The 24474-nt window shown below is 39.8% G+C and overlaps 1 protein-coding gene across 1 annotated transcript in view; it reads left to right on the top strand.

Annotated features, from left to right (window-relative positions):
- Positions 1 to 24474, top strand: part of SULF1 (sulfatase 1) — a 65527-nt gene that overhangs the window by 9203 nt on the left and 31850 nt on the right. The window contains exons 3-8 of the mRNA XM_074847227.1: positions 8721 to 8872; positions 10914 to 11083; positions 21761 to 21911; positions 22917 to 23092; positions 23655 to 23783; positions 24049 to 24105. Of these exons, the coding sequence (XP_074703328.1) occupies positions 8721 to 8872; positions 10914 to 11083; positions 21761 to 21911; positions 22917 to 23092; positions 23655 to 23783; positions 24049 to 24105 (835 nt within the window). The remainder of the gene's footprint in view (positions 1 to 8720; positions 8873 to 10913; positions 11084 to 21760; positions 21912 to 22916; positions 23093 to 23654; positions 23784 to 24048; positions 24106 to 24474) is intronic.

Raw genomic sequence — 24474 nt, 5'->3', positions numbered from 1 at the left:
TTCAGAGAGATGAGACATTTGCTTTAATTACATAAGCTCCAGCTGCTCATATGGGAGGAAAAAGTGTCACTCTGTAATCACTTTCAAATTTTGTGGAAATTGTGAGAAAAGCTTGAGAAGTTTTCATCTCATAGTTTTTAATGTCAGTAGACATTCCTTCAGCTATTCAGATTCAGGAATTTTATCCTTAAGAGTATCAGATGCCCACGTTAGAGATTGTGCTTTGTGCTTTCCAAGTATTGACTGGTTATTTGCTGTTCTTTCAGGCCTCCCTGCAGTACTGTTGAAGACTTTTACTTTCTTTACCTTCTACGGTTCTGTCCCAGCCCTACAGCACGTAGCCTTGCCTCTCAGATATGCCCTTCTGTGCTGTCAGTTCACACTGCCATTCACCTACACAAACATGAAAGAAAACTCCAGGAGTGCACTACCTCAACCTTGACTTTCTCTAGTAGGAAAAGAAGATTGTGCTACATCTTAATAACCGAGCAGTAGCAAGCATTATCTTAGTATTTTAGAAGACAGAGCCATGACAGCAGCAAGCCAGTATCTGGGACACAGAAGTACAACAATCATTTTATTATTAAATAGTGTGTCATACTTTTTATACTGCAGGATTTTACATTTTAACCAGCTGAAGTTTCATCCCTTTGCAAGTAGGAAAAGTAAGTTTAAGATTCTCGCCCTCACTTAACATGCATATGCATTAAGAGCCCTCCCTACTTAGTGTTACTCTGTAGAAATACTACCTTCCAATCCTGCCTCTTCTTAGCCCTCCACAGCCAGCCTAACTGTGCTGGAGAGAACAGGAGTCTGCCCTGACTCAGCAACTGCTGACAGCCTCACAGCAACATGGCAAACTCAGGACTAGGCTCTCCCCTTATGGAATCCCACCTGAAAGAATAGAGATCACCAAATTAGGCAATTATTTGCTTACATTTTTTAGAATTGTCTTTGGGAAGATGTATTTCCCAATATTTTATTTCTTGTTCAGAAGTATCAACTGATCAGAGTAACATTCAGGATTCATGTATGCAAGTGTCCTAATGGCATTCTCAGCCTTTCATGGGACAAAAATGGTAACATAGCAAAGTTATGCAACTTGAACGTGTCTTCTTAAATGCTTGCATTTGTAAAACTCAAAACTCAAAAAGTGACTGGACATTACAAAGTCACTATATGGTATGTTTTGACATTAGTCACAGACTTCTGTGTAGTGAGGAACAGAAATGGTCACTTGCTTGATATCTAGTTAATATGTTCAACAGTTCATGTCAGCCTCTGATGCGTGTCAATTGACATCTGTCATTTACGGGTACATTTCTTAGTGTAGTGACCAGAGAACTAATAAAATGCCAAGATGACAAGAGGCTGAAAGCTAAGGAGTATTTAAACTGTGCACCATTCCCTTCTGACACACAGGGAGGAGTTAATCTTTCATAAAGGGAACAAAAGCTATGCCTCCTGTAGGTGTGGGTAGACAATATGTTTCCTCTGGAGGCAAAGCCAGTGTGTTTCCTGTTCACAACCTTGCCATACAATTCGCTGCCAGCACATGTTACTTTTAATCGGCATCATTTCAGTGACCTAATTTGTATCCTGCCTCATGCACCCCTTCAAAACAGAGAGGGTGACAGAATATGATACAGGGGTGGAAATGAGTGAGCAGGGAATGAGTCTTGGTTTTCAGAATATTTCTACAGTGAAAATAAAGAAAAAGAGAGAGACCTCCAAGCATTCAGGTTTTTTCTTAATTGGTATAAAAGAGGCTGAAGAGCATCAAACATAATTTAACTTGTAAATATTTTAAATAATTAAAAATATGCATCACTTTTCAGAATAAAATTGCACTTTCAGTCAAACCAAGAAATGTACAAATAAAAGTGACATATGCTGTATATGTTCAAATAGTCCACAAAAAGTGAAATGCAAAAGAGGGGGAAACCTGAAAAGGGTAACATGCACTATTTTCTAGTTTTATGGTATCATGTGAAGTGAAACTTTTTTTGGTGTCTGTCCAGGACCTCATCAAAAACCACAGCATGTCTGCTTATTTATGCTTAAACCAGAATTCTGTGCTATTAAATATTGCACAGAAAACTGAACAGTAAAATACTTTTAGCAAGTTTATGCGTTCAAGTGCTTCATCTAAGAAAATCTGGATAGAACATTGTCTGTGCAACTATTTCATATCTCTTGTTCATGTGGCCAAATGATAGTTTTTAACTACATAATAGCATATCTCTTTTTTGGAGGGTCAAATTTCCTTGGTTTAAAAAGATAGACCAGTTCTATCAAGTGACATGATGCTGACATCCACATCAAGGACTGGGGTGTCACTGCAAAACTCTACTGCTTTCTTACTGAGTTACTAAGCAGAGTGGGTTTTTATCACATATAGAGGGACTGAGGGTGCAGCTGTAGGTTTTCAGATGTCTGCTGAAAGAAAGGTACCAGTGATACTCAGGAGTCCTTTCAGGCATTGTTGTGTCCTCCCCACTGTCCAAAAGCACTTCTAGCTTCCTTCATCCTATCCCGTTAAGCGAAGCAGTCTCCACTCTTCAGTTTTCTCATCCCAGTCTTCTGGCCCTGCAAGACCTCACCTTGGCCTCTGCTCTGAGCCTTGTCCCCCAGCCTGTCTGTCCTCAAGTCCTTCCCACCTTCATTCCCCTCCTGAGTCTGGTCAGTCCTTGACAGACAGGTCCTCTTCCCACCACTTACTGTTAGAGATCTCCTTTCTCAGCCTGATTAGCAAATCTGCTTCTCCCACCCCCCTTGACTTGTCAGTCAGTTTCTTTCTCCCTTCTGCACTCACTGTCCAGTTTCTTGGTTGACACTACCAGTCCTGGGCCCCCAAGACCCCACTGCTCCCCCCCCCCCTCCACCTCAGCTCCTGTGTTGGATCTCCTGAAGTTCCCCAAACTACTTGTCCTTGTGTGGTCACCACCTGCCCTCTGCATTTCAATCAGCTTTCTCCCTTCTACTGACACCACTCCCAGGTGGACAGGAAATAAAGTCACAAGATGCCCAGATCTCCAGCACATGCAAACTGTAGATTTTTTTTCAAAACTGGGCAAACTTTGGACAGATTTTCACCAGGATGATAAAAGATGCCTTCTTGACAGAGAGTCCATCATGTCTTTGACAGCATTTGTGCTCTTAGTGCAGAGCATGGAAGTGCTATCAAATGAAAGCTAATTTTTTTCAGATGTTAAACATAATTCCTTTTCCATTACCGCAGTTCTCAAAGATGGCTACTGTTCGGGCTAAGAAGTTTCAAAAAATTCAGCCTGAGGCAGACATCCAGTGTGGAAAATTTCAGTCCAAGTATAAGGAGGTTATAAGCAACTGAAAACAGGGACTTATAATGAGAAGTGTCAGACAACATCAATACTGGAAAGTGCTACCAGCTTGGCCCATAATACAAGCTTTGTTAAAGACATCACCCAGGCTAATGATTGCTATATCAAGTTATAGGCTAATGCCTTTTGCAACTGCTGAGTTATAAAATCTTTAATGCTCTTTTTGGTTACAATGGTAAACCTGGCAGCAACTGGGAAAGACCCACAAAGCTGGAGAAAAAGTAGAAAACCTGAGGTTTTCTGCTGTGGTTAAGTTACAAGACTGGGAACTGTGAAATCTGAATAATATTCTTGGCAATGCCACAGGCTTCCTGCGTGACTTAGGTCTAGCTGAAGGTTAACCTCTTGGTGCCTCAGTTTCCTCACTGCATTTTTGAGACAGTGCTTATTTCATTTCCTAGGCAGTGCTGGCATATTGAACTGGCTCTCTGCACTTTAATGACGTGATACACTAATCCTCTGTAATTTTTCAACAGAAGGGAAAAATCAAACTTCTTGGGTTTAAATCTATTGCTTGCATAATGGGAATAAAGCAAGGGGGAATTTACTGGAATAATCCGGAAGTTGCAGTTTTGTTGGGCTCTGTCCCCAGAAGCACAGAATCACTGTGTGTCAGCCCTGAAATGTCATATAAACAGTACTTCGCAACTCCTGTAAATGGTTTCCTGACTTTGTTAAAGGAAGTGGGCTGTCTACTTAAAGCTCTTGTCTGGGTCACGGTGACTAAACCTTACGGTAGCATGCCTTTTTAAAAGTTTGGGCTTGTTTTAAATCGGAAACATTCCCATAAGCCTCAACAAATAACAAGGGTGTAGAACATAATATAAGTCCTTTGATCTGCAGAAGTGCAGAGATGTCTCACCTGTAGATGTAGCCCAATTCACCTGTACGCTAATCCACTAGTGCTGACAAGAGTTAGGGGACTAATTCTGTTGTGTAATACTGTAAACGTTAGTCATAAATGCTTTTAGAAAATACTGTGAAAAAAAGTACTGGGAATTATGAGATTTTGAACTACATTCAGCTATAAATATCCTGGCTTCAAACTCCAGAGATCCCCTGGGTCAAATTCTCCTTGTCTTGCACCCATTGCATCCCCCTGGATCTCTTAGTTCAATTCAGGAATCATTAGCTAATTGCTAAAGGAAAAACAAAAACTTGTATTAAGGCATCTATTCAAGTTAGGTACCAAACATGTATATTCTGCAGCCACTCCTGAGACACATAGATGTCTTTATAGCTGTTCACCATGCCATGTGTTGTTGTTTGCATAAACTAAATTGAACATACTCATAGAATACAATTATTCTGATATACTAAGCTACTCTACGTGTGATTACAAAATAACAATGTGTCCTGGGAACAGTTAGCAAAACTGTCAGAATGCAGATAAAAACTGTCTTATTAAAATGCTAAAATCGGCATTTATCTTTCCTGTTATCCCTGTGAGGGCTGTTACACACAATAATGAAAAGATGTCCCTTGAAATGGCATTATGTTTTAATGAGGCTTTTACCCATTGAGTCATAATCTCCATTTTATTAATTACAAGCAGAAACTCTGTAACTGTTGTATAGAAGCAGCTCCTAAAGCTGAGCATTTCCAGTCAGTACTCAGACTTGGGAAATTCAGCAAGTGTTGGGCTATAGCTAAACTGAGAATGTGGATTGACTCTACAAGCCAAGCATGTGAAGATACAGCAAGAACATTTGCACATCACAGTGTCAGCTCCTGGCCAGTTCCATGACATATTCCATAATGCTTTAACTGTTTACAATCCTCTGGTTAACAAAAAGCAACTAGGACACCCATCATGATTACTTGCTGATTATTATTTGGCCCCATGGACAATACTGTGCTTTTCTTTTACTCTGGACCTGCCTTCATTCAGAGTGTGAGGAGCCAGACAGTAACTGCTGGTGCTAGGCTCTAGCTCTGACTCACTTGCACTATCCTATACTCAGTGGTACTCAGAAAACCCCATGGTGAAAGGACTGAACTCTTGTGTTTCAGTAAAAACCTGGTTTTTCCCTTCATCTGTCTAATTATTCCTATCCTCCTGAGCTTTTGACCAACAAACCACTCTTGGTTAAAGCAATTTGGCAAATGTGATCCATTATCACAGCTACCGCTGCTTCTACCATTATTCAGGGCTTTGCTATACATTTGATATGGGAAATGCTTTATTCTACAACAGGGGGAAACATTTATTTCTGCAAACTGTCACTCAAGGAGCTGCTTAAAACTTGACAGCTCTGAGATTATTTTTATGATAAATACTAAATCATTGCCAACACAAAGGTGAATGGTTCAAGCTGTCAATCCAGTCTCATAACATGCACCAAAATATGGGGTTCACGGGGCCAATGGGGGTGCTAAAAAAACATTATTAAAGTTAGAAAATTAAGTAATCTAAAGCAAGGAAATTCCAAGATGAATTGGCCACCATCAGCTCCAAGCCTCCCTTTCCTCTTCTAAGTTCAGTTTATCTTTTCTCATCCTTATGACCCAGATAGTTTCATCTCTACATTTTGTGCTGGTGGCTTTCTCTCAGGTAATGCCTGAATATCAAAAAGGAGAGAAAGGAACTGACTGTTTTAGTGCCAAAACTGAAACTGTGGGGACTTTCTCAGGTCCATAAACGAACACTCTATGGTTACATTAAACTTAGAAGCTGCAGTAACTCTTTCCTGATCATCTCTCTGCTACAGTTTTTCAGAGTTTGGCCATTTTGAGACACATTTTCATAGTCACCTCTGTTATTTACCAAGGCACTACATCAAAACCTACAGACACTAGAACTTCTTAGAGAAAAGCTTGCCAATGATTTTTCAAATGGGCAAACCCATTTATTTTTCCCTAGCCTTTTTCTTGGAAATTGACGAGCTGTTTGGCTAAAATGTTCCATAGAGCAAAATGCAGCCTGAGTCAGATAGCATGGAAACTATCATCACTAATGATTGAAGTTTGGCAACACCATAAATAGCAGAGTTCAGCTCTCAGTATTAGTTAATCTTAATTATAGGTGGGGCTATCAAACCATCCTACATGATAAATTGCCATAACTTCCACTTCATAGCTTAAAAGCCTCTGATCTTTGTGGGAGGCAGGCTGGCAGCAGTCCTTTACAGATGAGCACAACACGAGGACATTCCCCAAGGTCACTCAGTAGCTGCTGATGGATCTGGGGTGGTATTCAGGAGGGCTGACATCAAATCTCCCCTATAACCACAGACTGTCCTTGATTTTGCTTGGATTGGTAATACTTCCTCTCTCTCGGTCACATCACTCTCCCATACTTATCTTCACTGTTGTCTCTCTCTGAATTCTCTTCCTCTTCTACTTTTTCCTTGGCTTTCCTTCCCACAGTATTTCAGTCTTTACCCTTACACTTTCCCTGGACACCTGACTCTCTGAGAGTTTAATCCAGTTTGGCTGCCTTAGAGGAAAGGTATGGTTTCCATTCCAGGAGGCAATAGTGCTGGGCACGTCTTTGCTCCCCACAGTCACCCTCTTCACATCAAGCTTCTTGACTTCTGGTTGGCCTCAGGAGAAAAAAGGAGAAAGGCTGGGTTGCTTTCTCGACAGCTGTGGGAGGAAGAGTTGGAAGCCTGGTCTAGTGTCTGTAGGACTTGTTTATATGTCACATTCCACATGGTATAGGAAAGTATCATATATGACTGTAATCTCTGGTTAGTGACATTTGGCAGTTATATGATTTGATTGCACTATTTTTCTGTTGCCTCAGGCAAGTCTTAATTATAAACATTTTGATTTTTCCACCAGTTTTCCCAAGAAGTTCACCATGCACACATCAAACAGATCTGAATTACTTAAGCCCTTACACAAATGTGCTTTTTTGGTTAGATTGAATGTGTCTAGGTTGAATGTGAGGTTTTCTAATGTGACTTCATTTCCTAGTAGAAAACAAGTACAGGAGTTTGGCTTCTGTCCCAAAGCCCAGCCCAGGAAGTGTTGCTGGGCAGCAGCTCTCTGTAGGCAGGCCTGGCTGGCCAAGCCAGGGCCATGCATCGTGAGGATGCAGTGAGGTGGGCAGCTACCGCCCAGAAGAGCTCTGTCCCTGGGAAGGGAGAGGTCTCTGTCATTCCTTCCTCTTCAGGGGTGTCTTATTTTGTGAGCACTGGGACTACCACTGTATTGACTGCTGGGGACACGGATGACAGAACCGCTGGCACAGGTGACCCTCCAGGGGCTTGTAAACCTCAAGAAAATTAAAAATGCAAACAGTGAAGTTACTCAGACACCCTAGTAACTTGCTGGGACTGAGCTGAAGCTAATAAATCCCTAAAACCACAAGTTTCAGACCCAGTCAGGTGTTTTGTCACCACACTTCACAGGCAGTAGAAAAGCAGGGCAGAGCCTTCCAAACTGACTTTTTTATCCAGGCCAATGACCACATACAAGCAGCTAAAGAGCTTCCATACCCATCTGTCCCTAGAAGCAATGTGGCTGCATTTACCAGGGCGACATGCCAGTGTTAATCCTCCTTCCCAAGGCCCATTGGCTGGCTTTTGGTGTCTATGTATCTTTGCTATAAGTGTTTCACAACTCCCAGATAGCTGGGAGCCCACTGCATGGTAAGATTGCTTTTCTTTTTACTTCCTTCCAGAGGAATTGGCAGGAGTACCTGCAAACCCCCCTGGGCCTGACGACAAAGGCTGAAAGTTTCAGTCTGAGTGGGTTCTGACTTGTCACCTGGAGCCAATGGAAAAATATACACTTAGTTTGGCAGGCCAGGTGGAGATACTTGACTTCCAAGTCTTTGTCTCTTCATTAGTTTTGCCTTAGAGAAGCTGTGGCAGCAAATCAGGGTGGGGATTGCTTCTTGTTCTACCAAACATGGCCCAGCGGTGTGGAGATCTGGACTTCCCAGACCTTTTATCAAACCAGCAAACATAGCCAGGTTGCCAGGCTCAAACTTTCAAAAACCAGAAGCTAGGCTCAAAAACATCACAGGACCTGCTTAAAATCACAGGGTGCTTCTCAGATGTTTCCTCTGGGCACTGAGTTCTTATTCCATTTTCAAGTGGAAACCAAGAGAAACATACTCATTCTAAAAAAAACCTGAAAATATTTCACATGAGCACTAGATTCCAAAAGATTAAGAAGAAAACCTAAAGTCACAAAGGTCTTCAGCTCTCATAAAAACTCTGGAAATAACTTATTTTAATTTCAAAACCCTCTAAGGTATAAAAGGATTTTTGATAAGCAACTCTGACCCATTCTAACACATTTTATCTTCATTCATGCATGCTTTTGACTCTGACTAAAAGACTTGGATTGCAAAGCCTCATGTGTGTGTGTGTGTGTTCTTTTTTTTTTTTTTTACCTTCACAGCTTTTTTTGGGAAATACCTCAATGAATACAATGGCAGCTACATCCCTCCCGGGTGGAGAGAGTGGGTTGGATTAGTGAAGAACTCTCGCTTCTATAATTACACCATTTCTCGCAATGGTAACAAAGAGAAGCATGGATTTGATTATGCAAAGGTATTTTCCAGATATATAAATTCCGCATCATTAATCCATATAAAAATAACTTTCAGATAATTAATTAACCAGATAATTAATTAATTAACCAACTACAACCAAGAAATTGAGGTGTCATTTTCTCTCCAGGGCATTGCAGATCAATTTCTACGTTAGAATATTGCCCAACAGAAGAAAGTATCCAAGGGCTCTTCAGTGCCGCCTGGTGATTTCTTGCTCTATCCCTCCCTCCCTCTCTCTACTGGAAAGGGATGATTCTGTGGCAGAAGCAAATAGTAACTAAAGGCCTTTCCCCAAAATAATTGTGGCCCTTGCACTACTGAACTTTCAAGTTAGCTGACTGTTGTCAGTTATTACCCACATAAGAAACCTTAGTTAAGGCTTTTTTCCATTATGCAGTGCACAGCAAAAAAGGCTGTGCGCCTGTGGTGTCAGACTCCGGATATGACTACGAGAAGAGATAAGCGCGAGAACACGGGCGTTGGAAAACTTCAGAGCTTGTTTGTGCTCTTGACAAAGTTTGGAAAGTATGCCAAGGTGACCTGCCCACTGCCGTGAAGTTTCTCAGAAAAGCTAAGGAGCATAGATCGCAGACTTTCCAGCCTGCAGAAAGCAATCTGGAATTTCCTCAGAATGTAGCTCACGGAAGATGATACAGATGTTGCAGCTGTGGTTTCTGACCCATGTAATGAGATTTTATTGGAAGCTCACTATGCCTGTTTCTGATTTCCCCACCCGTAGAAATTACATGATACTGATTATATATTTTTATAGAGTAAAAATAAAGAAAATAAAGAATATAGGTTAGTTATACATTCCTTACACACCCTGCGTATGTAGCTAGAATAAATAGGGAAATAGGAGGGGAATGGATGCTTTGGGAGAGCAGTCATACAGGCCTTTAACTTGAACAGACCACAAACCCAGAAATTATCATAACCCTGGTGCCTCGTGCTCATTACCTGTTTTGGAAACCAAAAGGTCACTCGCTGTGTCTTCCACATCCTTGAAGGGACTGTAGCAGCCAGAGATACCGAATGTACTCCTAGTGTGCTACAGGAGAGGGGAAGGGGCAGGGGGGACAGGGAGCAGGCAAGCGAGGAGGTCACAGCTGGTTGACTTGTCCTAGCATGGACATGCGACACAGACCTTGTCCCTCAGGCTCTGCTTTTGCAGCTGTTCGGGGCCTTGAATCCACAACATATGATTAGTCATGCCTAGAAGTGCTTGAAATTACAAACATTGTCTCAGCACTTTCTCAATGAAGCTCACACTAGACCTCCAGGCCAACAGTGAATACTCCAAGGTGGCAGGTGGTTTAATTTAAGTTTTCATCTTTTTTTCTTAGTTCCATTTCCTCCCTTCCCCTTGTAGGCTTCCAGTTGCCACCTTGGCTGTGGGTTAAGCCAGTTTATTAGTGAGTCACAACCTTAATCTCAGCAGCTGCACTGCTTAAAGTTGCACAATTAAATGAACAGAGCCTGCAGGAATTCAACTGCTCCCTGCATTCACATTTGCAATTTCTTTGATAAAGGTTTTTGTGATCTGTTGCCTGTTGTAGCTTTCTTCCACTTTGTACATATGTAAAAGTATACTCTGAACAAAGAGGATGCAAGAAATATTTATGTAAACAGGAAACCAACATAAGAGTCAATGATCTCTTGCAGTTAGGAGCCATTACCTTGTGAAAGTGTTTTATCAGTGAAATTCAAGAAACATATATTTGTCAGTGTAGTCTGTCATTTTAAATGTTACTTAGCATTATATTACAAAATCTAGTAATCATATTTACTTAATGCCTTCTCTTGTATCTGATTTGCAAAATACTGTCTCATTTTATGTGGCATCGCCTGTTTAAGAAAGTAATTACTGCTCAGTTTCCCCTATGCTCCCTCAAATCATACAGCTCTTTGATGGTATGTTTTTACTTCCTGATCTGAGCTTTAATGAGGACTTGAAAATAACATAATAACATGATAGTATGTGATCTAATTAATCATGCACTTTGTAACTTTTGCTTTGTGTTAATCGTATGTTCCAGGACTACTTCACAGACCTAATCACTAATGAGAGCATTAATTACTTCAGAATGTCTAAGAGGATATATCCCCATAGGCCCATAATGATGGTCATCAGCCACGCTGCGCCCCATGGCCCCGAGGATTCGGCACCACAGTTCTCAGAGCTCTACCCCAACGCTTCACAGCATATGTAAGTCAAAATCACACCCTGTCAGACCCACTCCTTGTATCTGCTTCTTGTGAGGTATTTGTTTACGGAGACATTGTAGGGATAGAGAATTCAAATACAAGAAACCCACAGTAAGTGGTGAATGTTTGCTTGTTTCTTTTGCCATGCTAGCTCCTTTCTGGGAGGAGAGTGACAGCTCTGACCATTATTAAAACAGAGAGAAGCTCTTTTCCTCCTGGGAAGTTGTGGGAGATTAAAAGGTCAGTATTTGGTTTTGCAAGGGCAGCTTCTTACAATACCCTGAAAATATGTAGACACAGGTCAGGATCTGTTGGAAAGATATTACTTCCTTCGTCTTGCTCTAAGATATGTGCTTCCTGGGCTCTAACTAACTGAATGCAGTGAGAGTAAAAACAGCCTTTGGTAGGTTTTGAGTGCACCAGATTTGTTTATAGACTAGATACTGGCAGATTCCCAAAATATCCTATTAGACTGCATTTTTAAATAACATGCTTAATCTTTTTTCTTGATTACGCTATAACTAAAAAAAGAACCCTTCACTTTGTTTCTAGGACTGAAGCCAATTAAAAATCTGATGATAGTCCTGGATTCCACATCTTGCTTTATACCTTGAATATTCTGGGTACTTTTCCTCATAGTGAAGTGTTATTGAATCTTTTCATTGCCCTTGTCTTTACCATGGGCGTGTAGACCACTCTTTCCATTTGTGCTCAAACAATGTCTTTGCACCTCTTTCCATGCAGAAGAAAACTTAATGAATTATTTTAGCTAGATTGTACATTGATTTGGCTTCTGAAAACAAGGAGGAATCAGCTTCATCCCACAGTGGAAAGCTCACTGGTTTACAAACTGCGTTTTGGAAACTCTGCAGTAGCTCACATGCAGAGATATTTTCTGTAGTTACATTAACTACCTTAAAACTGGAAGGAGTAGCAGTTACCGCATAAACTGCATGCATAAACTGATGACTAGTTGGGGCCAGAAAAAGATTTGCTGTTCATGGCACATAGTTAAATATTTGTTAGTTTGTATTTTTTTATCCTCTTATTGGCTCTTATTGGCTGCTACTTTCTAGATACCTTCCCTGACCTTACATTCTTAACTATATATTTCTTATGCTATATTTTCAACAATCCCACATTTCTGAGACTAGACTTGCAAGTGATACAAACCAGTCAACAATGTTTCATAGTTATTTAGATATTCAGGGTAATTTCTACCTGTATAAGGAATTGATATTTTAGTTTGTATTGAAATTGGTTCTCAAGTAATCATCCTGAAGAATTATTATCACGTTTTCATGTCCTAAAGGTAAAATAAGATAGACATGAACACATAAAACCTGTCATACTGGGTTGTATGAATTTTCTAACTCAGCGTCCTGAATTATGCGCTCCAGCAGAAAGCAACAAGGAACGCCTAGAGGGGGGAAAAAAAACCACAAAACCCAAGATAAATTCTTTTTCCCTCTTTTTTCAGCTTCTGAAAATCACCAGTTTAGGTGAAGCACCCAGGCCACTGTGCCCCATTCTCTCTGCATCAGTCTGATCACTTTCTGAACCATGCTGGCAGCCCCATCATCTTGTGGCAACAAGTTCCACAGTGTCACCCCATGCATCGGGGACAAAGGACTACCTTTTCTTTCCTTCTAAACCTGGAGCTTGCTCATGCCAGTGGTGTCCCCTACTTCCCTTCCTGTGAGGAATAATGAATAGTCACTACATCAAACTAAATGGACCTCTCCCTTGTCTTCTTTCAATCACCCCTTTTCATAGCAAGAGAGTTCTATCTATTTGTTCTCACTCTGTTCAACAGATTGCTTCCCATTTAGTGGCACAGATTGCCTGGCCTCAGGCAAGCCATCCTGTTTGCTGGGGGACTATCCATCATACAGGAGGGGAGGATTCAAACTGTTTCCGCTTAGCTGTGGGGACCGTGTCTGGAAGAAAAGCACTGAATCATTGTATCTCACCCTACCTCTCCCCAGGTCAAATCAACTCATTTTAGGCTCCATGCTCACTGTCTTCTGATAAAAGAGTGCTTGTAGGAACTTGCACTGGTTTATCATGCTCCTGACACTTACTACTGCTTGGTGTTTTCAGCCTACTTGCTTTCTAACTTGTGTTGCTAAAACCAATGAGTCAGTCTCCAAAATTTTAACCATCTTTCCACCTTATATATGTTGCATGTCACCTGCAAAGATCAAGCGAATATCCTAGTTATCTGTTTGCAGGCTTAGTTTCATTTGAGTACTTGTGTAAATTAATTTTCCTTTGCATGGACTGCTGGGGTCTTGCTCTGCTAGGCTACTTGTGAAATAGCCCAGAATATGAGACTCAGCTGTGCTTCTTCTTGTCTTCTGGTGTTGTTGATTTCTTGGCAACCTTCTTGAAAAGTGTTTTTTCTCTAGTGACCTCAAGAGATCCTTGCTGGGTTGTTATGTCTTTCTTACTGCACTGACTGCATGTGTTAGAGTTCAGTCTGCAGACTAAGAAATGAGACAAATTGAAGATAAACTGCCAATTTGGGTGGCTGAGGCCTCCAAATAACTGATTTCTCTAGTAAAAATATTAGCAACATGCTCTAAAATGTATAAGAAGTTCAGTTCTCACAGAAATATTTGGTGCTCCCTGTTTTCACAGAACAAGAACAATAAAATCCCTCCTGCCAAGGTTTGTGTAATTTGAACATTTAACCCTTAGGTATTCTTCCTTGGTGGTCAAGCACCATTTGAATCTCTTTCTTTCTGACCTTGGGTGACAGCCATCTGACCTTGGATTTTGTTTTTAAAAATGTAGTTGCTATATCATGTTACTGTAACGCCTACCTCCAACAAAGAAGGGAAATCAGGTCAAAAGCTGCTTGCTGGCTTTACAAACTGAGATGGAAGGTTATACCTACAAACCAAGGATTAAGATAGCCTGTCAACCACATGTGAGGGGAAGTTTTGCTTAAAAGGACAGCAGCTGAAGCAGACCCTTAAATTACCTGACATTTCTTTGCTGGTAAAGTGCCTGTCGTTTGATTGAAATACACGCTTCATACATTAAAAAAAAAAAAAAAAACAAAAAACCAAAACACCCTAAAAACCAAAAGTTTGTTTAGAAGTTTTCCACTTGCACATATGAAGAGGGGAGTGACTATGACAGGAAATGCTCCAGTTCAGGGAGAGTTCTGCCCTCAAATGTGAGTGTATGTTGGTCTCATTTCCCCACTTAACATGGAAAGAAGAAAATCGAATGCAGCAACGAAGTCCATAAGGTTTATGAAAAACCCATCAGAGCCAAAAAGAAAAAGAAAAATTACATACCATCATTACCTTACAGTCCTGTCCTCCTTAGCACAAACAGCCTGCTGGAGTGGCATGAAAAGTCTTACAAGGACAAGAAATGTAATAATGCATTCACTGTTTAATCATTAATTTTAAGAGATCCTTGTTAATTGTCATTAGCTCCAGTTTAACATGAAACACAGACTACATTGTACTGCAATCAGCAGACACTCTCTATTGTTTTTAAGCATCCACTCTCCCTCCCACTCTCCCACCTCTCCTCTCCTTAAAATATGTCTTATTTCTGACACCTAAAAATATTTCTGAAAGTTTATGCTGGCTGCTATCACCATAATGAGTGATATGTTTTCTGAAAATAAATCATACTAATGCATGTACTCTAGCTATGCCCAGAAGTTATTTCTGTGGAAGAAAATGGGACTGGAGAAGATGTACTAGAAGAAAGCAATACATAGGTCTTTGCTGTGGTAATGAACATCATCTGTCAGGGAGTGAGGCTGCTAGACCTTTGGAAATGTTGTTAAATATGAAGTTATGACACAAGAGATGGCTCTCTAGGTGTCCCTGGCAGCCGTTACAGGGGAATCTTGTTCCATCAGACAGCTGAGGAGGAAAGCTCTGACTCAAAGGATGTTCTAATGAAAGCCTGAATTCTCAGTTATGCTCAGGGCCTCTGGCACTTTAACTTCCCTTTACCTTCCAGTAGGAACCAGCCTTAGGGGAACTGTGAATCAGACCTAAGCTGTTTATAAGCTGTGAAGTAAACAAACATTAGAAGCAAAAATCTGCGGGAGGCAGGTTTACTGAAGAATGTAAAAAATGGAAATCTGAAACACTGCTGGCTGTGCTGAGTTAAAGATCCTTGGGCTGGCAGTAGGACTGACAACTAGATTTTATGATTACCTGGAAGCAATTCTTTTGCCAGGATAAATATCTTAGAAGGAGCAACTAGAAATGGTATCTGGGAAGAGATTGGAAAGCTTCCCAAAGTAATGTGAGAAAAGGTAGATGATATGAAAGGCTGAATGACCGGGTCTGGCAGTAGCGGTGTCTTTGCAGTAGTGAAGCATGAAGAGCAATGTTATTACACCTCTGGATTCCCAGAACAGTCTTAACTGTGAATTTGGGGTGTCAGATGACTGCATTCAGGGTGCCTCTAGTCACTGAGGCTGAGTCTCAAACATCTGCCAGTTATGACGGTATTTCTTGTAATGTGGACACTTACCCATTAGTGTGGGATCATACATCTGCATCAGTAATAAATCTTGACATGTCATTGTGTCTTATCACTGCTGGCCTGAGGCCTGCTTAGACTCCTGACTTAGAGATAAATGATTAAAATCACCACACACATCATTGCAAGTGTGACTTTAAACAGAACTAGAAGAAATAGTGTAATACAGGAATGTGGTAAGATTTTAGTTACCCAATTATCTTCTGCAACAGCAACAAATTATTCTTCCTAAAATAAAAAGGTGCTACATTTAATGGGTAACAACTTTTTTTTTCTTCTTTATTCAGAAATATAGTTGTGTTACACTTCAGGAGTGAAACTTTCATACCTCACATCCCCAGATATATAGATATCCCTGGGTTTAAGATTCCCCTTTTAAAAGGCAGTGAAATTAGACCCAGAATGGTGAAATTCAACTTCACTTTAATATTGACCATGCCACTGGTCATGTTTTTCTGAATTTTCATTTTGTCCAGAACCTACGCTTCCTGCTTTCCAAGAACAGTGTCTAAGCCTGGAAGTCTACTTTCCCTGGAAACAAAGGATTTGCTTCCATTGTTTATTTACACTTTTTCTGAAGAAACATGACCACTGATGCAATGTTTGCTAATCATATTTCAAAGAATAATATAGGTGTTAATTCTGTACAAAAACTATTCATTTTTCACAATGATTTTTCCATAGATATTATTTTAAAATGTTGTTGACTTTTATTTTTATGAAACAAAAATGTTCCTGGGGCATATAAGTACTGTATTATTTTCACTGACTGGAAGACTCCCAATCCAAACAGAAGATTAGCCAAACACTTTTGGGATAAAAACCCCTAAGAACTTTATGGAATTATTCAAAACCAACATTTTTAGGCAGCATTTTTGTGAACATAATTTTCTTTTGTTGAATAGAAACAGGAGGGAATTGGGACATTGTAAATAGAGGCAAATGCAGATCTTTAGTATGAGCAATTGAACAAATGTTTGTAAATATGTTTGTTTCTTTCCACTTTAACCCATCTGTAACAGACATGTATATATTTAGATCAAATTTTTAGAAAACAAATGTTAATTTAAAGCTGCACTGAATTCTGGGAGCTCTTAAAACATGCTGTACTCTGCTTTATTTCTTTTCCACACAGACACCACAACTGTGTAAACAGCATTAGCCAAGCTGAATCTCCCATTCTTTTCTTAACCTGTAAAATATCTTTTTGTAATAACGATTTGCAGAAGGGCTGTATTCCATTTGTTTCATTGAATATCACACAAAAAGCAGTTCAGTTGCTAGTAGAAGTAATTCATTTCTGAACAATCTGCTATTGGAGGACCCCATTTCAATAGGTCCTCAAGTAGGAGCATCTGTTGTTTTAGATTGTTGAGCTTTTTATTTCTTGTCTAACTTAAAGTTATTGTGGTACCTTAGAAGTCAAATAAGATGCATTATTTTGAAATTCAGATTTAAAGGTACAAATATAGTAAATACATTGTCAGTAAGAGTAATTAAAGTGTGTGATATGAAATGCTGATTGTTCATGTAACTGAAGGTTATTGAAGCCTTTTGGATTCAGGACACAAAGCTGGATGCTAATATAATTCCTTTCTTCTCAACATAACCTTAAGTATCTATTTGCACCAATGCTTGCAGGTAAATAAATGATAGATTTCATGGTGAATCTTTTTTTAAAGAGAAAATTGCACTACTGCTTATAGATATTTACTCCTTCCATAACCTATAGAACACTTTATTATCACCACTGTGGGCTTTCCTGTTGCAGTTTTAACAGGTGATAGACAGTGAATGCAATTTCCATGATGTAGCGTATACAAACAATGCACATTGATGCGGAGACATTAGCTGCTAACAGAACCCAGTTCACGAGTCATTCCTTTCTTGAGGAGACTGTAATCTAAAACCAGAGATGGCTAATACTGCTTTACTTTTGCAGGTTTTGCAATTGTGCACATAAAATCGGATGATTTCTCTGTAAATTTATTCACATAGATGAATGATTACGAAATCTCAGGGTAAATAATTGTTCTCATTCTGACAATGTGTGTATGGAAATGTGCCTGACTGGCTTCAGTGTTTGTTATTGTTTATTTGGGATTTTTTTGTTAGTTAAACTGGGGGTATGAATTTGAAATTTTATGAACCTGACATCTTCCAGTGTCCTGCCCAGTGACAGAACAGACTTATGGAGTACCAACAAGTCTCTGTGTAGTAAGTTCTGCACAGTATGTGTTGGACAACTGTAAGTGAGCCACTGAGCGATCTAGATTTGTCCAAGCTAGTATAGCTTATAAGAATGACAAATACTATAGCTTTTTAGTAGAGTAATCATTTGCTCTCTCAATCCTTACCCTCTCTACAGGTTTAATATATATGTAGTATGTTGCTGGTCATTTTAGAACAGACCTACATGAAGGGGAGCACTTTTTCATGTTATCTATTTTTGTAACATGTAAAATGAACTCGCAGTCAGCCTCCGGGCACACATTCAGAAGTTTAAGTGCTTTGCTATTTGTGATCAACTAGCGAGAATGACCTTGAAATAAGAAACTGCTCCTTACTGCACTCTGGGGCAGGATCTGAGCTGTTCAGGGGCAGTCCAGCAAAGACTGACAGGCAGTTGAGCATAGCTCCTTGCCAGACTTAGAGGTCATGGACAACCTGAAAATAATGAGGTTCCTGGCACTGTCTGCTGATCATGGATCAACAAACATGCTCAAGACAAGATAGCCTCCATGGCTGAGAAGAGGTAATAGAAGACACGGTACGTTTCTTCAGTCTTATATTCCCAGTGCTAAGAGGAATCAAGGAAATGTAGATGTTGGTGTTACTTTACAGCAGGACTTGTGAATACAGAGCAAAGCCATTCCCAAAAAATGAAAGAATACAAACAGTGACAGACTGTGCCATGATGACTTTCAGGGGCTTATAACAGCTGAATATTTAGTTAATATCTCCTACTGCTTCAAGAAAAATTATTGTGAGAAAGAGTTATCACTGACAGGGAAGACATCTGTCTACTTGGAAAGGTGTTCAGAAATCAGCAATATTCTCCCCAGAATTCACCTCTGTTGCATTTGTTTGGGGATTTTTTACCCAAAAAAAACATAGACAGATCTGAGGGCAATGTCAGGTCTTGTGTCTGGCAAGCAGTGCCGTTCTGGTGGATTTCTGCAAGACACAACAAAGAGGGGTTGTACAATTGTGGGGTTGTGCAACAGACAAGTTGTGGGGTTTTTTGATTCCTTTCTGTCTCTTCCCTAGTACCCTTTCTCCTCGCTTTAGACCCCCATTTCACATTTCCCCATCAGCCACTGGCAGTGGATATTTCACAGAAGGTCCTGTTCCCTGAATTGTCTGGGAGGAAAATTCTGCTCACTCTCTGCCTACTGAGTTTCTCACCCAGAAAATTCAAAATGCATTCAGAAAGTGTCTGTGAAAGGTTTTAACCATCCTGCTAAACCCTTGAGTGCTGCTTTTAAAGACTATCCATTATGTGGAGAAGGCTTCTGACAATGGCCTGGGAACATGAGACCTGAGCCTGTTTCAGCAGCTGGCTCTCCTTCCTGGCACAGCAGCAGGCTGTCACGGCGCTGCCGGCTGAGTACGGCTCACGGCCACCTCATCCCTCCATGGCAGGGACACTCAGGAGTCCCCTAAAAAAAAAAGTAGGCTTTTGCTGGAAAATGCTGATTAATCAAAACTGAGCTCTTTCATGGGAAAACATCTTGTTTGACAATCTTCCAAAGAAACAGAGGAAAGTTTGCACTGGAAGTATCCTTCTTTTCTGTCAATGTGCCTAATACCTGATAGGTGACCAAACCTCCTAAGAATTGCTTCTTCAGGGTCTAGGGCTCCATCTGCTAGGGCTGCTGGCTATAGAACAACCTAGAGGGCTGTACTCCTGGGCTCAATTTCATTAATTTTGTGGTAGTATAAACATTCTTTTTAAAAATCAGAGTTCAATCATGGGAAATGGCAAATATTTTGACTTTTCAACCTGAAATAAAACAATTTCCATCAGAAGAGGAATTCTAGTTTGTTTAGTTTTGCTTAGCAGGGAGCTAACCTTTCCATACTTCCAAATCTCAATCAAAGGTTCACAAATCCTGTGATATTATTGTCTCACTTCTGTTTTCCCTTGATGCTAATGGTTACGTAGGTTAGTCAAAACTAGCTGTAGGTACTAGAGACATACGTACTTCTCAAATTCTACCTAAATTCTCAAAAATGGTCTCAGATTAAAATGTGGACTCCATTAATTTCTTGCAGTTGACTATCAGTCTATTATGTTGTCTATTCAGCCTCAGAATATATAGTTATAAGTTATACGTATGATAGACGATACAGTAAAATCAACAGCTTTCACCATTCTTTGGTCACATACAGCCATGTCAAGAAAAATGAAAGCTAAATGAAGGACTGGTCAAAGGTGTAACTTTAAGTTATTGGTATACAATGTTCTGATATTGTTCAGTACTACCTCTTACAAAAGGACAAAAGGACAAATACACATAAACATTTCTGTGGGGAAAATGTACCTTTGGGTAATGCACATATTAAAAACATCAGTATCTAAACAGCAAATTAATATTGAATTGCATTTTTGTTACAAACTGAAAAGAAAACCATAGGAATCAAACTAATCCAATCATACAACAGCATTTTTTCATTTTCTATTTACATGTATTTTTCAAAGGTAATGCTGCAATACATGTATCATGTTCTGCAGTGTATTAGAAACCGTGAAAAATAAAACCCAAAGAACTTCATCAAGATGACAAAGTCTAGATTCTGCAAGTGATAGAGACGAAAACTGCTCATACATAGGTGAAACCATTATGGGACATGGATTTTGTTTGGTTTCTCTTCACCTTTTAGTTATCATACACGTTAGGCATAAAAACAGGATTGATGGATAGCTTTTGTACCATGCATATTTGTACAACAAGTTTACTTGCTGTATTTTTTCAGTACCTCTCCTTCAGAGGTGATTATTTGTTAACATGTTCTTGTTTCTTATACAATATCTTTCAAAATTTCACTGTCTGTGGATAGAACATCTCTCTTAAATCTTTCCTCTGATGTTTGTGCAAACTCCTAATGCATCATTCTTTGCTTTAGTAGGACTCTGTGCCATACTTTTTCTTAGTACTCGTATCGATAGCAGTATTAGTTCAATATTGTTGTCATAGTTCATGTTATGCTGGTAATTCACTGTGCTTTGCATTCACACTGAAAAAATAACACCTCAATAGTATTTAGTGTATAAATAAATGTTGTTTTCATATGGGTGGAATTTGCACGTCTACCACAGGCGTCACTGGTGTCTGGCTCAGATGATGACCAAGGACAAGTGGTGGAGATTGAACATGAGTCTGGAGTCAACAGCACTGGCTGCAGCACTTTCGCAGCTCTCTCCTTCAAGGCAACAACATAGCTTCCTATCAGAGCTGACCCTGCACCAGGCAACCAGCCCCAGAGGGATTGCAGTCAGGGTCCTGTCAATGCCTGCACTCACCTTTAGTGATGGGAAGGGGTAAAACGTCAGTGCTTTCGCTCCTTGGGACATCTTAAAAGCTGGTAACACTAGTGTTACTGTTTTTAACTTAGTACTGACTACTAAATTTCTTTATCCCACAGGAAAATATCTTTCTTGTGAGTTTCATTTAACTTGTGCTAATATAAAGGTAATTTCCCCACTGGAAGCATCAGGGCAATTTACCTTAATACTATGGGAAGTACTCATCACTGATCTCTGAATTTCTTCATTTTTCTGCTTATCTTTATGGGATGCTTCATTCAGATAAGCATTTTTAATGGTTAGATTCTTTTGAGAAATAGTTTTGCCATATCCCAAATATTAACCTGGATCTGGTAGTGGTCTTTGAGCCTGAAAGAAAGCTCAGAAAGCAAGTGGTTAAAAAAGTTGAGGAAGTGATATATGAACCAATGAAGCTCGGAAGCCACTGAAGTGATGTTTATTGATATTTGACACTAGAAATACCAGCTACCACATGGAATATGTGATTTAACTTTTTGTTGGCTATTCCTGTGTTAGAGAAGTTCCCACCTTCCTCGTTCCCACCTTCCTCCAATGCTTGCAATGCTGCACAACTTTTCAGATCCTTTCTTTTCCTCCCAGCACTCCCAGCTATAACTATGCACCAAACATGGATAAGCACTGGATCATGCAGTACACGGGGCCCATGCTGCCTATCCACATGGAGTTTACAAACGTCTTGCAGCGCAAAAGACTTCAGACCCTGATGTCAGTTGATGACTCTATGGAAAGAGTGAGTTCAAGAAACTACTGCGAATACAATCTTATTAGTCGGTAACAAAATTAAGTTAATTCCTTCTTTACCTTCACCAACCACAGCCTGGAGAAAGCCTTTGGACTACAAAGAATTACTCCACATATACCCAGTAGAAATGAACTCTGCTTTTCTGCAACATAGTGCCAAGATCCTTGTCCACTTCTTTTAATTGTTGCTTGAATAAACTGATTATCTTTTTTAAAAGGAAAAGTCACTGGGCCTAATATAAAGCCTGGTATTAACCAAAGTTGCATCACCTGCATGTCCACATGGATAGAGACAGGTGTGCACATGACAACTTCTATTCATTTCACACACTCCCTTCACAGTTCATCCTTCAACTGAAATCTGGGAATTGACAAATCTCAGCAACTCAGGTGTCAGTCTGCTAGTGTTTGCAGAAGTTAGGCAATGCAGTGTACAGCTAATTATAGGTAACATGATACATGAACTATTAGGTGTACTTTGCATGACTTTTTGTTCAAAAATCAAGCACCATGACCAAATATCTTCCCCAAGAGAGATTTCTTTAAACTTTAATAAAAATTTACAGCCTTTTCCCAAGCCCACAACTGTAAGGAATGAGAAAGTTGTAGACTAACACAGTAAATCAAATCTGAGTACCATTTGCCATAAAGCTGTAGCAGACTTTTTTCCCAAGCTGTGTTTGAGTACACAATGACTTTTGGACATACTAATGCAAGTACATTAGTAGTACCATATTTTGCTTTTTAATTTTCTGGACCTGTTTAATTTTCCCCTATGTCAAATGTGAAATTTAACTTGTAAGTTGAATTTTTTGGCAGCACAGTAAAGATGACATGTAAAAATGTCCATCCCTAGAATGTCTGTTTCAACAACCTCATTGATATCATGTATGATTCTGTGAACTTAAAGGAGTAAAATGATGGTTATACATGATTATGCACAAAACATGTTTTGCTACATTTAATTCAGAGTTTTTCCTATGCTGTGTTGCAGTTATACCAAATGCTTGCAGAGATGGGAGAGCTGGAGAATACCTACGTTATTTACACTGCTGACCATGGTTACCATATTGGGCAGTTCGGACTGGTCAAGGGGAAGTCAATGCCATATGACTTTGATATTCGAGTTCCTTTCTTTATTCGTGGTCCAAGTGTAGAGCCAGGATCAGTGTACGTTCTCTTACGTCTCTAGCACAGCTGTTGAACCTACTATAAAATGTTTCTAAGAGCATGTAATTTTCACCCTGTCTAGTTTCATTTCATAAAGGATATGCTACTATTGCAGAGCAATGTGTCTTATGAAGAGGCACATCTTTCATTTTCCATGTTATTAAGTTATAATGGAGATGAGAAAATTGTATAATGCATAGTCCTGTAGGGTTAAGCTTTGGGCTTTGCTTTTAAAAAGTAGGTGCTCATCTTTACTGTTCACCTTCTGGCTTAGCAGAATGGATGGCATCATGCCCTCATTGTCAATGACATAAGAGTAATGTGGCTACTGCACCGCCTTGTTTTATTGGGCTTAGTTTTTTCTTTGTGATGACAGTCTGCGGTACTGGCCTGCTGTTCTGAGGTGTAGACTTCAAAGAGGATTTTCTGAATTTAGCACTTCTGTAGAGCTTTACATCTTCAAAGCCCCTGATAAACATTAATTACCATTCTATTTCCAAGAGAATGTGAAGACTTACATATCAAACACATGACAACTATGACCTTTTCTGTTGATTTGCAGAGTGCCTCAGATAGTTCTGAATATAGATCTTGCTCCAACAATTCTGGATATAGCAGGACTTGACACACCTCCAGATATGGATGGCAAATCTGTCCTAAAGCTTCTGGACTTGGAGAGACCAGGAAACAGGTGGGTCCTAGCATTTTTTTTAGCCAGTTCAGAAGCAAACACTTAAGTAAATCAACAACTAAGTGGAAAAAGAGCTCATTTTCACAGAAAAAGAGCTGTGTCATGCCAATGACCACAACTTTCACATTTGAAGAGTCTTTTAAATAGCACATCTATAAAATTGAAGGTATATATAAGTGGAGAGGTGTTTTTTCAAAAATAAATTGTTAACACTAGCAGTGCTATACATAGGTGCCAGCAGTAAATATTATTATTTTTCTTTCAGGTTTCGAACAAACAAGAAGACCAAAATTTGGCGTGACACATTTCTGGTGGAAAGAGGGTAATTATTAGGGGTGAGAGAGTTTTGGGAGAGCCTGTCTGCTGGGAACACTCTCTTGTACATGCTTTCCTTTCTGCTCCCTCCTCTTCCTTTTTATGGTTAGAGAAGTAATAAATTTCAGAAGCAAACTTACAGGCCTGACGTGTTTCCTAGTTTCCCACCACTGGCTTTGCAAGCTGCTGTGCTCCCAAATCCCTACCTCTGAAGAAATTTTAAAGCATACTTTTCTGGTGACTCTCCTAGCCTGTACCTCCTCTTTCTCTAACATTGTACTTGTGCCCACTTATGTCATCATGACTCATTTTCTCACCAAATGTCTGTTTCAAATCCAGCTGTGCAGAATCCTCTTATCAAATGATTTTTTATTTT

This window comes from Strix aluco, chromosome 1 (genome assembly GCF_031877795.1).
Source record: "Strix aluco isolate bStrAlu1 chromosome 1, bStrAlu1.hap1, whole genome shotgun sequence".
Lineage (NCBI taxonomy): Eukaryota > Metazoa > Chordata > Aves > Strigiformes > Strigidae > Strix > Strix aluco.
This window is presented reverse-complemented; position numbering and strand designations above follow the sequence as displayed.